General features: G+C 39.1%; 1 protein-coding gene and 1 pseudogene across 1 annotated transcript in view; one reads left to right on the top strand and one right to left on the bottom strand.

Moving 5' to 3' along the window:
* Window positions 1-15,088, top strand: part of Lrba (LPS responsive beige-like anchor protein) — a 543,225-nt gene that overhangs the window by 44,402 nt on the left and 483,735 nt on the right. Inside the window, exons 3-4 of the mRNA XM_032898147.1 lie at window positions 11,505-11,736; window positions 12,167-12,267. Coding sequence (XP_032754038.1) covers window positions 11,505-11,736; window positions 12,167-12,267 — 333 coding nt within the window. The remainder of the gene's footprint in view (window positions 1-11,504; window positions 11,737-12,166; window positions 12,268-15,088) is intronic.
* LOC116897615 lies at window positions 906-1,009 on the bottom strand (annotated as a pseudogene).

Here is a 15,088-nt window from a genome sequence, read left to right as displayed (position 1 = left end):
ATACTGGAACTTCACTAGGACTTCTCTTGGATATCCTGTTGTTGCCCTGTGTCATGGAGATCCTGTGGTTTTGTATCTGTAGGACCAGCCCCTTATGCATTCCAGCAGTCCATCCATGGGGTAGATGTTAAGTTGGGCCAATGCAGAGCCTGTACCTGGCTCTGGGCCCGAGTGGTATCTGAGTTTGTCAGTTCACCAGCTGTATTGCTTTCACGCCCTTGCTGCCCGCTCACAGGTAGCTTCTGCTAGGCAGGGCCAGCTCTCCCATACTCATGCCCTCTGGCTAGCTCACTAGCAGTTCCTGCAACGCACAGTCCTCTCTCCAGAGTATTGCAGATAGCTAGGGGCAGTAAGGACAGCTAGGACAGCTCTCCTGCTATCAAGTCTCCAGGGCTGCTCCCGGATGCTCAGGTGAGGGGTGGGGCGGGTTCTGCACAGTGCTCAGATATCAGAATGTCCCTGGGGGCCAGCCCAACCCAGAGGCATCCGCCTGGCCTTTGGTGGTAATAGACCCCTACTGCTGCAGGGCCAGATGATAGCACAGGTCAGGACCCCGCCATGGTCCCAGGGGATGTCACCAGCTACTCATATCAGGCTGTTCCTCACCACCCTCAAGTATCCAGTTCTGCCTTTCTTCATTGTGCCCACATCTTTCTGTTTCTCTTTCTCTTCAATTTCTCCACCACTTACTTGTTCTTCTTATTGGCAGCTGGGGTCTTTTGAGTTTCTGGGGGTAGTCCCAGGAGTGGTCTCAGAAGTGCTATACTCTCTCTCAGGCATGGTCTGACACTCACACCCCTCAAGCCCCCCAGTCCTACCAGGTGCTGGACTTGTCATCTCAGTCTAACTCCCAGTCTGGGACCCTGGTGCTGGATTGGCGGTCCCCTTAGGCTTGCTTTTCTCAGAGTGTTAGGCTACTAACTATTCAGATTCACAGGTCAGATACTGAGTAGCCTCCTTCTACTGGTGCCCGTGTGACAGAGCAGCCACACCTGTACTGCCTCCATATTGCCATTGTTAGTAGGGTTGTATTTATGTTTGTCTTGTAACCTGAAGATCACTTTTTATCTTCCAGATGCTACTGTGATTTATTTATTATTTTTTATTTTTCTTCCATTTATTTATTCACTTTACATCACGATTGTAGTCCCCCTTCCTCCTAGCCCCTCCTCACAGTCCTCCCTCCCCTTCACCTCTGAGAAGCAGGAGGCGGCCCTGGGTACCAATCCACCCTGGCACATCAGGTCACTGCGGGACTGGGTACCTCCTCTGCCACTGAGGCCAGACAAGGTAGCCCAGTTGGGGCACAGGATCCACAAGCAGGCCACAGAGTCAGGGTGAGTCCCCAGTCTAGTTTTTGGGAGACCCACATAAAGACCAAGCTGCCCGTCTGCTGCATTTATGCGGGGGGTGGGGACTAGGTCTAGCCTTTGCTCCATGTTTAATGATTCAGTGGCTAAGGAAGCCCTCTTCTTAACTTTGTTTAGATGGCTTGTATTCATGGGAGTTTGTATGTGTGTGTTGCTGGTAGGTCCAACTCAAGGTTTTTAAAAATCTTTTTTCTATCTGTGTTTTGAGTTGAGAAGCATAAAATTAGTATTAATTTTGAAACATTGAACAGAAATATCCAATGCAATTATGCAAATATAGTTTTTTTTTGGTTGTTTAAAATTACAGATATTTCTATAATAGTTACAGGGTTATTAAAATTTCCTTTTTTTTCCTGAGAAGCTGTGGTGGCTTATATTCTTGTATAAATTAGTGCATGCCCTCCAAATTGTCACATTTTGTGTTTAAAGTTGTTTATGCTATTCCATTTTACTTTCCTTCAAGCCCCTCCTCCACCCCAACATGAATTATTTTTATTTTTATTTTTTCTTTTGAGACAGAGTTTTTTAAAACTGTTTCATTCTGGATACTGGCTGTTTTGATTTTTGGCTTGCTTCTTTGTCTCGCCAAAGCTATTCAATTATATTGATATTTTCAAATAACTTTTTCTGTGTTTCACTGATTGCTTTCTATTGCTTTCCTGCTTTCAGTCGTGTTAATGTCTGCTCTTTGTTATTTCTTATCTTTGGCTTCCTTCTGGCTTATTTTGCTTTTTTTTTTTAAACGAGGTTCCAGAGCATTTTAAAATTGAAAATAAAGTTATTTTCATACAGTATATTCTGATCATGGGTTTTCCTCTCTCATCTCTTCTCAGATCCTTCCCACATCCTCACCTCCTAATGCCTCCTTTTTTTCTCTCTTTTTATGAAGTTTTTTTTTTTTTTTTTTTTTTTTTTTCTTTTTTTTTTGGAGCTGGGGACCCAACCCAGGGCCTTATGCTTCCTAGGCAAGTGCTCTACCACTGAGCTAAATCCCAACCCCTTTATGAAGTTTTTTATTGATTGTTTTTAGGTAGGTCTCTTATGTGCCCGTGTTAACTGGAGTTCCAGGCAGTTGTGAGTTGTCTGATGTGAGTGCTAGGAATCAAACTCAGGGTTTCTGTAAGAACAATGTCTGCTCCAGCCTCCCCTCTGTCTCTTAGGAAAACAAATAGGCAAATGTAAAAAACAAATAAGAATAAAGCAAAAACTATCACAGTAAAAACCAGGAAAACAAAAGACAGCTCAAGAAACAAATACACATACACACACACATGCACACATACACACACCCATGCACACATGTACACACACATGCACACATATACACACACCCATGTACATATGCATGCCTACATATGTTCATCCTCAGTCTGCTTAGTATTATATATGTATATGATTTCAGGTATCGGTATTGGATAACTGTTTAAGGGGCTCATTGCTGGAGAAAACTATTTCTCCCGCTCTCAGCATTCCTTTGTTCTTCAGTTGTATAGGTATGGGGACCCATGAGTTTTCTCTCTTCTAGCTTGCATATCTGGTAGTGATATTGTGCTTCTTCAGGTCTTGTTTATGCAGCCATATTGCTGAGGTATCATGGGTGATGTTTCCCTGTCATTTCTAGGACATACATTCTCATAGCAGATTTCCTAATCCTCTGGCTCTTAAATACCTCCTCTTCCTTCAAACTTCTCTCCCACCCATACTTCCTTCTCCTCCAATGATAGGCTTCCTTCTATCCTGTACCTGCCCCTCACCTGTTTTTTTTACAAATTCAGTGGGGGGACTTTTTTGGTGAAGTCACCTAATTCCTGAGTACATGGCTAGGCATGTGGAATTAGCATCAAAATATAGATAACTCCAGGGCAAACCACAACATTTCTCCCCTTTTGTCCAGGTAAAAAGCTTTTTCACTTATATATAAATTGAGTACAATTATTACCATTCTACAATTTATAAAGCATATGATATACTCAACACCCAGTCCATCACTATATCCGTTAAACAGAACATTCAGTTATCTATTTCAGCTTAAGAAAGGCTTAAAATCTATATTATATCTTGGCTAGCTTGTATACTATCTGGTAACTATTCAATAAAATATGTATATTCAGAGTTAAACAGCCTCATAGGCTCTGAGAATATAATCAGTCTTCAACCCCGTCAGAAATCTGAGGATGACCAAATATCTATACACATAGGAAGCCTAACAAGGCTTATAGAACTGAGAGGTTATGGAGACAAATCTCCACTAGCATAGTCCCCTGTTAGCAACATGTGCGTGCAAGTCTTCAGCCTTCTGGCCCAAAATCAACTGACAGACTGTTGAAATGCAGATTTTGAAGGGCTGATCACCTTGTCTTGGCAGGGTTTATCAGTCAACTATTCTTCATAATTTGTCCTTTTTCTGGACAGTATTAGTCTGCAGATGAAACAGGCAATTTTGTCTAGTGGCTGCCTAGCCACAAAGTATTGCCTCACTTGGAGGTAGAGATGTTCAAATTCTTTGTTAAATCTACCAAAGGGGAACTGTTAGGAGCAGATATGTCTCAACAAAAGAGAAATAACTTTAAATCTCAAATTTTGTGGATTTCTGACGTTTTTGAAAACCATCTACCTATATAAGACAATCTGTACTGTTGTCTTTATATCTTAATATTATCTTGAAAGTACCCCTCACAAAGTCAGAGCCACGAATTTGCTATTTGGCCCTTAACTCACATGTGTAATCAACTCAGAAGTTTGTAATGACATCAATAGAAGGGACTGGCTTTAAACCTTGTACTTTAAAACTTCTAACAAATAAATTCTATATCAAAGCAAAGATAAGATTTTAGCTTAGCTAGTAAATGAGATTATGACTGTATAACTCAATCTAGCTAATTCTTCCCTGTTAAATTACAACCATTTCTAAATTCCTCATAAAAACAACTTTAGAATAACTACTTTCAGCCCCCCAAAGGCCAGGGAATTGGGGCGATGACTCCTCTATAACTTCTTCAAGCTGTACGTGGGTGTTGAGATATCCTTGGGGGTAGGGGGTAGGAAGAATGAAGCAAATGCTGTAGCCGATGTGTCCTGACTGGACCCAGCTGAAAGTCCTTGAGACCAGGAATCCAGGTAGGCACACTCTGTAAAATACAACTCTCAAGACAAAAGTTTAGAATCGAAATCTCTTTTTGTTTGATTCTCCTGAATTAATTTTTTCAGGTGGTCTACCTCTATCATATCTGATCAATTTGACTCTGTGAGGTTTCCAGAGCCTAATCACACTTTATAAAAACACAAAGACAAAATCTTTCTCCCAAAATACTTTGTTCCTTAGTCTGAAACCAGAAAAGCTTGTATCTTGCACTCTCTCCCAGAGTAATAATATAGCCATAAAACTCAAAGTCACACCCATCATGAAGACTAAATAATTTTTTTAAAAAGGAAGTAAGCTAGACAATGAGCCTAATAGGCTTTTGTACTGTGATATCAGGAAATTAACCCAAAATTCCCATGGAGCCCATGTTAAGAGAATCCGAGGGTTGGGATTTGGCTCAGTGGTAGAGCGCTTACCTAGGAAGCGCAAGGTCCTGGGTTGGTCCCCAGCCCCGAAAAAAAAAAAAAAAAAAAAGAATCGAGCTTCCTGTTGTGGTAAATATCAAAAAGTAACCACAAACCCTGGCTAGCCGCATCGACAAGCCATATTGCCTTTAGGGTAATTCATAAAACAAACCAAATACTTTCTATCAATTCCAATATCAATAAGCAACATATCAAACCAGGACTTCAGCTCAAAATATCTCAGTCTGTCAAGCTCTCTACACAGAGCCACAGATTTTTATTTACCCTTAATAACTTCTATAATATATGCCTGCATTCACTCTTCTTGGTGTTACAGACATTTATCACAACTCTCTACTTGGAGTTAGTGACCAATTTTTCCCTATCTAAGTTCCGAACCATAGATGAAAATCCCCACCTGATTCAGGTAATCTCTTTACTCTCTTCTTTCTAAAAACAAACTTAATCACCTTTTAATAATACCTGTAATTAAGAAGTAGCTTGTCTAACTAGGATTTCAACCCAAAATTCCCGTGGAGCCCACATTAAAAAGAATATGAGTATCCTGAAAGACTTTCTAAACAACTTTCTTTAAAAGGCAGCTTTTAATCTACAAATCTCTGAGCTGCCATTACTTATCATACAGCCTGGGACCTACAGCCGGCCAGCCCAGGCTACTTCCCTGTTTATTTGTTTCAATTTCTCTGTGCTTGAGAGATCACATGACTTAACATGGTGCCTGCCTCCTCTTAGAAAATAAAACTTTCTCTAAACTCTTAGGATTGCTAGTGGATTCTTGCCCATCACATTGGTTCACCATCTGTTGTTGTAAATATATAACAAATAAAAAAAGGTATAGCTGTCTTTTACCTTGCTAGGTCTGGCACTGTGGTACCTCAAGGTATCTGCTAGATATCTTGGTGGAGACACATCCCAACTCCACTGTGGCGGCCCAGTGTCTCCAGCCGCTGCACGCATTCCTACACTCAAACCCTCACATAAAAGAACACACAACACAATAATCTTAGATCCAATTGATAAGATATAATTGCCCACTTAAACATACAAAGCCCAGTACCATCCATCCCTTAAGAACATTGATAACAACCTGTAAATACACAGAGCGAGATCTTTACGTCAGCCTCCATTGTCCTGCCATGGCTTCTCTCTTGATTTATTTTTATTTTATGTGTATGGTTGTTTTACCTGCATGTATGTCTGTGTACCACATGCGTGCAGGGCTGCGGGGGACAGAGGAGATCAGATCTCCTGGAACTGGAGTTATAGATGGTTGTGACCACCTTGAGTGTGTTTGGAATTGGACCCTCATCCTCACGAATGAGATGCTGGGATCTGTATGCTTCAGGATTCCATTCTGTCATCAGATTTCTTCTGGTAGATTAACCTGGGCAGTGTGATTATCGCATCTGAAGTTACCACTCTGTCATTAAACCCATTCATATGTCTGTGAAATCAGGAACTCTTCTTGTATAATTAATTTTTATATGTATGCATCTTTTGCCTGTGTGTATGTCTGTATACCATGTGTGCCTGATGCTTTCGAGGCCAGATGATGGGCTTGGGTCTCCTGGAACTGTAGTTAACATATGGCAGCAAGCCATCATGTGAGTGCTAAGAATCAAGCCCTGGTCTTCTGGAAGAGCAGCCTGTTCTTAACTGATAAACTATCCTACCCCCTAACAACCTCCCCCCAAGTTTTTAAAAGGCAAGGTTTCACTATGTAACCTTGGGCAACTTGGAACTTGTTATCTACACTGGGCTGGTCTTGAACTCACACAGATCTGCAAGTAGGATCTTTTAAAACCTAAATCCATTTTCTTCAATTCAAAAAGCTTTCTGCTCTCCATTGGCTATTTGTCTGCAAACATTTTGAAGAAGGTGAAGCATAGAGGCTTGCTATTGTGGGGCTGACCATGAAGCTTGCAGAGCTTCTTAAAATTAAAAGCTTTTTTTTTTTTTTTAAAGAAATGTGTAATGAATGTAGATTTTTAAAGTGAAAACCTTTTTTTTAAAACTCAGTCTTTGAAGATAGCCATCACTAACAGTCTTTGGGACTTTTCCTGTAGAACTATTATCATATGTAATACATAAAATGATATATTTATGCAAGGAGTGCATGTAATACCCACACCCAAGAGCTACCATCCTTCAAGGTTGAAAACAAATAGCAATCTAGAAGGGATTTCTGATGTAAGACAAATGCAAAGTTTGCTAAGTATTTTAATTTTCATTGACAATTAATTTTAGTAGAGTCTGTGGTGCATATACCCACATGTTCACGCACTAAAAAAATAACTAATAAAATACAGTCACAGGTGCATTTTCTCAGGTATATAACTTCTAAGAAACTTTAGTTTTAACCATATACATAAATTCAGTCAGTATAATAAGGAGACCAAAAAACCAGTAGTGATTTCTGAAGAGTAGGCATGTACTTGTCCTGTTGACTACTGCCGTGATTTTGTAGTTACCAGGATTCATGGGATGTTGTTGTACTGTGATTTTCACCATGAGGTGAATGCTTAGCTTCTGAGATGTCCTCTCCAGCTAATGTCATTTATGTACTATAAAGGTGGACAGTTGGGAAGACTGGTCGTATCTCCCCGCCTCCTCCCCTTTAAAGAGTAATGCCAAGGCTGAGATAGATGGAAGGGTTGTGAAGTTTGAGGTCAGCCTAAGAAAGTAATGAGTTCAAGTTGTGTTTTAGTTAGTGTTTTACTGCTGTGAGCAGATACCATGACCAAGGCAGGTCTCATAAAGGACAACATTTGGGCTGGCTTATAGGTTCAGAAGTTCAGTCCATTATCATCAAGGTGGGAGCAGGGCAGCATCTAGGCATTCATGAGGTGAGAATTCTATATCCTCACTGAAAGCTCCTAGGAGAATACTGACTTCTAGTAGCTAGAAGCCCATGCCCACAGTGACACACTTAACTCCAACAGGGCCACAACTACTCCAGCAGGGCCACACTTACTCCAACAGGGCCATACCTTCTAATAGTGCCACTCCTGGTCTGGGATTATACAAACTATCACAAGTTGGAACTCTATTTTTCCCTAACTTTGTGTTAGTATCTTCTATGTATCCTACTCAACCAAAAATGTGTTTACTTTTTTGAAAGTGCTAATCTCGAGTTATCTAGTTTTTTCCAAGGACCCATTTCTGTATGAATATGACAATCTACATGGAAAGAAACTATATTCTTAGTTTATTTTCTCCCGCCTTCTTTTTGGGGGGCTCATTTTATATATAAACAAACTCAGAATAAAAGTAACTTAGTCACAAGAAATAGAGCACTGATCAGTTAGTAGCAGAGTCTGAGGTTATACTCTGCTCGGTCTGCCTGTTATATGGTGCTCTTGTCCTGGCTGAAGGACACCTAACGAGTCCACATTGAGTTGTCTGGAGTCAGCAGCCTCCCTGGGGACGACCCGAGTGTTGACTTACAGTCCTCTAGCTTTATAAATCTTTTGAAGAGAAGATACTTATTTTTCATTTTCCTGTTTTTTTTATTTTAATTTTTAAACATATAAGTGACTTACTTTAGTGACCAATTTTGTTAAGGCATTTTATTAATAAAAATATTGGGAAGGAAATTGCCATGCTCGAATTAAGGTCCAAGTACAAAAGTTGTAAAGGTTCATTTGAATTCTTTGAATAAAATACTTTAAAAGGTCTATAATCATATACATTAAACTGTGACCTATATAAAGCATGTTATGCCACCCTGAAGGTTGCTATAAAAATTGTTTATGAAGTTCATACAGGACTAAAATATGTTGAAATGGAGAGTTTTGAAAAATGTTCTATATAGCAGAGGAGACCAAATCATGCTAAAATGCAAGAAAAGACTATACATCAGTTTCCAGGCTACATTATTCAAAAAAATACACCCATAAAAAGGTAATAAGATTACATTTCCACATTTCATGGCTGGTAAAGTGCATTAGGCTGCTCAGATATTCATAACTCCTGTGACATTTGGGAGATTACATTTGGAGTGCAGGGCCATTACTGCCTCTCAGATAATAACCCACGACGCCCGGGCCTGCGCTTGATCCCCGCCATTGGAGACAAATTTCTGTTTTGAAGGTTGATCAGCTTCAAATAACTATTAGAAAGGGTTAACCTGACGTACTGTTGGCTCCGCTTGGTTTTTAGGTACAAAGATATGCATACATACAGTATATCAAACACGCCACACATTTGTGTGTACAAATTTCAGCCATCCATTTTCTCCTAGAAAGGCGTATCTTCTAACATTTAATGCAATGGAGAAATATTTTAAACACCTGTCTGCATATTGCTTTCACGCTATAAGCTCAGTTTAGAAGCTGGTGAAATATTTGGGGCCTTTTTGGAAATTACTTCCTAAATTAATTCCATGGCTTCTTGGCAGGGTGGTTGCCACTGATAACATACACAGATCAGAATGAAAGATGGATGTAAGGAATATTGAGGTGAAGGTGAGGTCTCTCAAGTTAGTTGCAATGAGGTTTATGTTCTACCCAGAAGACATATAATTGTTGAAGAATTTTTCATAGTATACGAACGCACTCCGATTTTACTGTTTTTGCAGTAACTTGTTTCTTTATGTCGGTTGGTTTATCTGTATTATTGTTGTGCATTTTGGGCAGTGTCTTTGTATACCCAATTGAGAACTTTCAGTTTCTGCTTACTAGAAAATGTTGCTGAGGTTGTCTTCCTTACTGTTGTGTCTAAATGATTTTCATAAAACCTTTTCTCTTTCTGCTTTCCTTTCATTAAACAGTGTCTTTAGGATAATGTGTTGTTATGTGTAACACTGTGTAGGGTTATTGGTGTTTTATGGCTTTGGAAAGTTATTCTTATGCTCAAAGAGGTTAGTTACTCTGTAGGCTTACATCTATTTCTGTGTGGACTTCCACAGATACCATACCCATTTCCTCCACTACACCTGTTTCTCCTTGCCCATAATATATTTTATTATGTACATTATTAAGGATACAGATTTTTTGCAACATGCATGATTTAATTTTGTCTTTAATATTAATTTTGTGAACAAATGCGAGGTTTTGATTGTACGGTATCATTCGTGGTCATTATATTCATTGCGTTGTCCCAAATTTCACTTTTCAAATTTTCTTTTAGGAAGTAATTTATATTTACAACATGAGTGATGAATGATTCATACTGTGTAATTATATTTTGACTTCATGATATTTTTGTATATGTACTTAAGTTCTCTCCTCCCCCAAATTTTTTAAGATTAAGTCCAGAGGGGTTGGGGATTTAGCTCAGTGGTAGAGCGCTTGCCTAGCAAGCACAAGGCCCTGGTTTCGGTCCCCAGCTCCGAAAAAAAGAAAACAGAAAAAAAAAAAAAAAGATTAAGGCCAGAGTCTTATACATGCCAGGTGAGCGCTGTATCACTGAACGATAGACCCTGGTCAAAATTTTAATTTATATTAAATAAGTTTATTAGTGAGAAGTCCAAAAATCTTAACAAAATCTTTTTTCCAATTAGTTAATTAATTTTTTGAGACAAGGTCTTTGGTAGTCCAAGCTGACCTGAGTTCACAATTTAGCTATGGATCATCTTGAATTAGTTTATTAATTCTTCCTTCCTTTCTTTGTTTCTTTCTTTTTCCTCTTTCTTTCTCGATAGGATCTGGTAAGTAGATCAGGCTGGCCTTGAACTTGGAGAACTGCTCACTTCTGCCCTCTGGAATGCTGGGAAAGGGGTGTACCACCATACCACCATGCCTGGACTTCTTGTTTAATTAGGTCATTTTTATTTTATGTGTATGTGTGTGTGTCTGCATGTATGTAAGTATACTATGTGTGTGTGGTACCCTGGGAGGCACCACATTTACTCGGACTTGGAGTTAGGGATGGTTGTTTGTCAGCTGTTACGTGAATGCTGGCATCCAACCTAGACTCTCTGTGATGGTATATGGTGCTGTTAACTTCAGGGCTACCTCTCCAGCCCTGACCTTGAACTCTTGCTCTTCCTGTTTCTTCTCAAGCACTGGGATTAATGTCATCTGGCCTAAAGAGCTTAGAAAAGCTTTTACCTCTCAAGTTTATAAAATACTCTCCTATCATTTCATGAAGCTGGTAGTGGCTTTCTTAAGTTACTTTATATTTGTTATTTGGAAATTATTTCATTTTCTATATTGTGAATATAGAAATATATAGAAATATATTCTATATTCTATTTGTGCTGTCTAGATTTGAAACTTTGTTCAGAGAATTTATGTTTTGGAGATTTAAAAAAAGTTAACTAAGGGCTAGAGAAATGACTCAGTGATTAAGAGCACTGACTGCTCTTTCTGAGGCCCTGAATTCAATTCCCAGTTCAATGGCAGCTCACAACCATTTGTAATGGGATCCCTCTTCTGATGTGTGTGAAGACAGCGACAGTGTATCCACATACGTACAATAAGTAAATCTTTAAGATGTAGTTGTTGGAGGGTGTGGAATGATGCACACGGGTAGCCATTGCTGACTTGAAGTTTAGGAGCAAGTGATCGTGGTAATGGATGTGAAATAATGCCTTGAAATATGTTTCCACTTGTTTCCCCGAAGCTGGTAGGAGGACAGTTTGATTTGGAGATGAACTTCATTATCCAAGAAGCTGAGAGTATCACATGCATGGTGGAGTTACTGGAGAAGTGTGACATTACTTGCCAAGCGGAAGTCTGGAGCATGTTTACAGCCATTCTGAAGAAGAGCATACGAAACCTTCAAGTCTGCACAGAAGTAGGCCTTGTGGAAAAAGTACTTGGGAAAATCGAGAAAGTTGACAGCATGATTGCAGGTACAACTTTTTCTCTAGAAATGTTTGTAAGGAAATAGTTTGATTTTTTAATATTGTATCTTTTGAAATTTCTTTTAGCAATTTTTTAAAAAAATTACTGATTATATAGCATGTTACCTATTTAAAAATAGGATTTATTATTGTGTGTGTGTGTGTGTGTGTGTGTGTGTGTGTGTGTGTGTGTGTGTGTGTGTAGGAATATATGGGTGTGTAATGCCTACAGGGGGCACAGGTCTCAGATATTCTTGGACCTGGAGTTGAACTCAGGACCTCTGGAAGAGCTCATAACCACTGAGCCACCCATCTTCTCAGCCCCTTGGCATGTATCTATCCCTCTTGTACCCAGACTTGCAAGTGAGTCATGTATTTTACTTCTTTATCTCTAGAAATATCAATAGCTCACACATTTCATTTGTTTGTTCCTTCTCAGATCTTCTTGTTGACATGTTGGGAGTGCTGGCCAGCTATAATTTGACAGTTAGAGAACTCAAGCTTTTCTTCAGTAAACTTCAAGGAGACAAAGGACAATGGGTAAAAAGCACACGTGAAAATCAAACACCCTACGCCCTAAATGCTCTAGTATTTGGAAGGTCCCCGCCCAAGCGTAGCTCACAGAGCGACTGATATTATTCTACATGTGGTACATGTCAAATTGAGGGGAAGCCTTCAGTCAAAGTAGCAATTTTTGTGTGCATGGCTACTTTTGTTTGGGTGTCTTAGGTAGACGATCAATTTGATCCTTGGTGTTTTAAAATTATATATCTATTACTTATTGGAGTTGAAAAATGTGTTAAGTAGTATCCACTTTCCTTCTGTTCTGAGTGGTAATGGCCCTTCAATTTGAACAGCATATTTTAGGAGCAGGGTCTTTGCAGATTAGAGCCCTCCTCTTTAGGTGCAATTAATTTGTAATGAGTGGTGGGGAACTTGCTTTGAATCCCAGGTACCTGATCAAAAGCAATTTTACTAAATTTCTTTAGAAGAATACTAGTAAATATTTGCTCCATTTTTATTTCTAGCCAGTTGTGACTTTTAAAGATCACTGTCTTTAGTTCAGCCAGCTGCCTTGTAATTTTTAGGTCTCTTAAATTTAATCTGTATTTGTGCTCTGTAGCTTGTCATGTTTAGATTTATGCCCTTTAGTTTATATGTTGCAAACTCCAGTTCTCTGGTGCTTTTCAAATGTTTTACATTGATGATCACTGAACTTATTATTTATAGTCCTGTGTAGAAAACCATGCATTTACATTATTAATTTTTCCCTTTCATGGTTTTGTAATTTTCATCAAATTTTGAAAAAAAATTGTCTTTATTTCTAACAATTGTACTTCCTTTATTCCTCATTTTTGCCTTCACCTGGGGCACCAAACTTTAGGTAATTTAAATTTTTATTAAATTAAACTTTCTTTTGAAAAGATTTTTTCCTCATTGTCTGTACTTGGGGTTGTATAACTCAGAGCCTTACACAGGTTCACTGAGCTACCTGGTGTACATTGGTAGCAACTAAGTTAGATCTCTTGATGCTGCCCTGCAGACAACTGAGACCTGCTCACATTTCTCTTTTATTTTCCCTTACTGTTTTCTTTTTTTTATTTTTATTTTTGAGCTTTGTTGTTTTAGTATGAACTTAACTTTTCTTTTTTTTTTTTTTTTTTTCTTTTTTTTTTTTCTTTTTGGTGTTCTGTGTGTGTTTTGTGTGCATCTTCTTGTGGAGTCCATGGGGCAGCCTAGGTGTGGTTCCTCAGGTGCTGTCTTATTGCTATTTTACTGAGATCTTTTGCTTTCCTGGAACATGAAGTAGGCTACGTTGACTGGTCAGTGAACGCTGAGTATCTGTTTATCTCCACTTTTCCATTGCTGGGAGTATGAGCATAGACAACCACATCTCATTCTTGCTCCCCTCCTCCTCCTCCCCTCCCCTGCCGACCCCTCTCCTCCTCTCCCTTCCTCTTTCTTTTTAAGACAGGGTCCCATTGTAGCTGGCCTACATGTAGACCTACACAGCTGGTCACTATGTAGACCAGGCTAGTCTTAAACTCACAGTTACCTGCCTGCTGGGTGCCACCATGCCTGGCTATGCACATTGCCTTTAAAATGTGGATTCTGGGAACTGATCCCAGGTCTTCATGCCTGTGCTCCAAATGCTTTACTCACTAAGCTGTGTCTCCAGCATCCCTTCACCTCAAAATTCTTTTTATGTTCATACTTTCCTTTCAGTTCTTCACAGTGTTAATAATTCAGCGATGAGAATGATAATAATAACAGCAAGCATTCTTATCTGCATGGTTCTGTAATTTCCAGAACAGGATTTTATCCATTGAGGTTTCTTCCTGATTATAGGTTGCCTTTTATGACATAGGTATGGTGAATTCTATGTTGTTGTTGTGTTTTTTGTTAAGATTATTAGGCCATTTGTAGAGCTATATATTAATTTCTTCAGGATAAACTTTGTTCTTTAAGACTAGTTTCATGTTTTCACATTTCGATTTATAGTGACTTATTACGCTAGGGCTGGTTCTCCTTATTACTGAAGCCTGGTTCCTTCAAGGTCCCTGCTTAATCCATGGAGCACAGGTGACTTAGTTCTCTGTATCTCTGTAGGTCAGCATGTTTTGACTTGGGGCCATCGGTGTCTTAGCCCCACCTTGTCAACTGTGACGGTGTTGAGCCGGGCTTCTGGAGAGTTTTCTCCATACAGCTCCTTCACCTGCAGCTCTGTCCTTTTATTTGAGACCACCTACTTGGGCTTCTCTCTCTGCATCTCCAGATTCCTTCCTGTGCTGTTTGGGTGCCTCTGTGTACAGTGTTAAGCTGGCTTCAGAACGGTTTCAGTGTGTTTTCATTTCTGACAGGGCATGGTCTTAAGGAGCCTCTTTTTCCATGTTGGAAAACGATTTCTGCTGTATACACTTGTATAGTTTTGTTCTTATTTATGGTACTGTTTGTAAGTATAGGTCTTATCTATGTTATATCAGGAAGAGGCAGTGTACTCTTTGACTTTGTTTTGATTTATGTTTAAATAATGTATTCAGATTTTATAATTAATACTTTACATAGTAAAGTATTGTTATAAAAAGTAAAAACAAGGAAATTGTGAAGGTTGTGGACAGATAAATATAGACATGGAAATTCATGTAAAAATAATATTGGCATGTTACCCTTAGTCTATAATATTGACATATTACCCTTAGTCTATAATATTGGCATGTTACCTTCAGTCTATAATATTGGCATGTTACTTTCAGTCTACAATATTGACATGTTACCTTCAGTCTATAATATTGGCATGTTACCTTTAGTCTACAATATTGGCACGTTACCTTTAGTCTATAATATTGGCATGTTACCTTTA

Source organism: Rattus rattus, chromosome 3 (assembly GCF_011064425.1).
Source record: "Rattus rattus isolate New Zealand chromosome 3, Rrattus_CSIRO_v1, whole genome shotgun sequence".
In the NCBI taxonomy this organism is placed as follows: domain Eukaryota; kingdom Metazoa; phylum Chordata; class Mammalia; order Rodentia; family Muridae; genus Rattus; species Rattus rattus.
The sequence above is the reverse complement of the archived record's forward strand: the minus strand, read 5'-3'. Positions and strand labels throughout refer to the sequence as shown.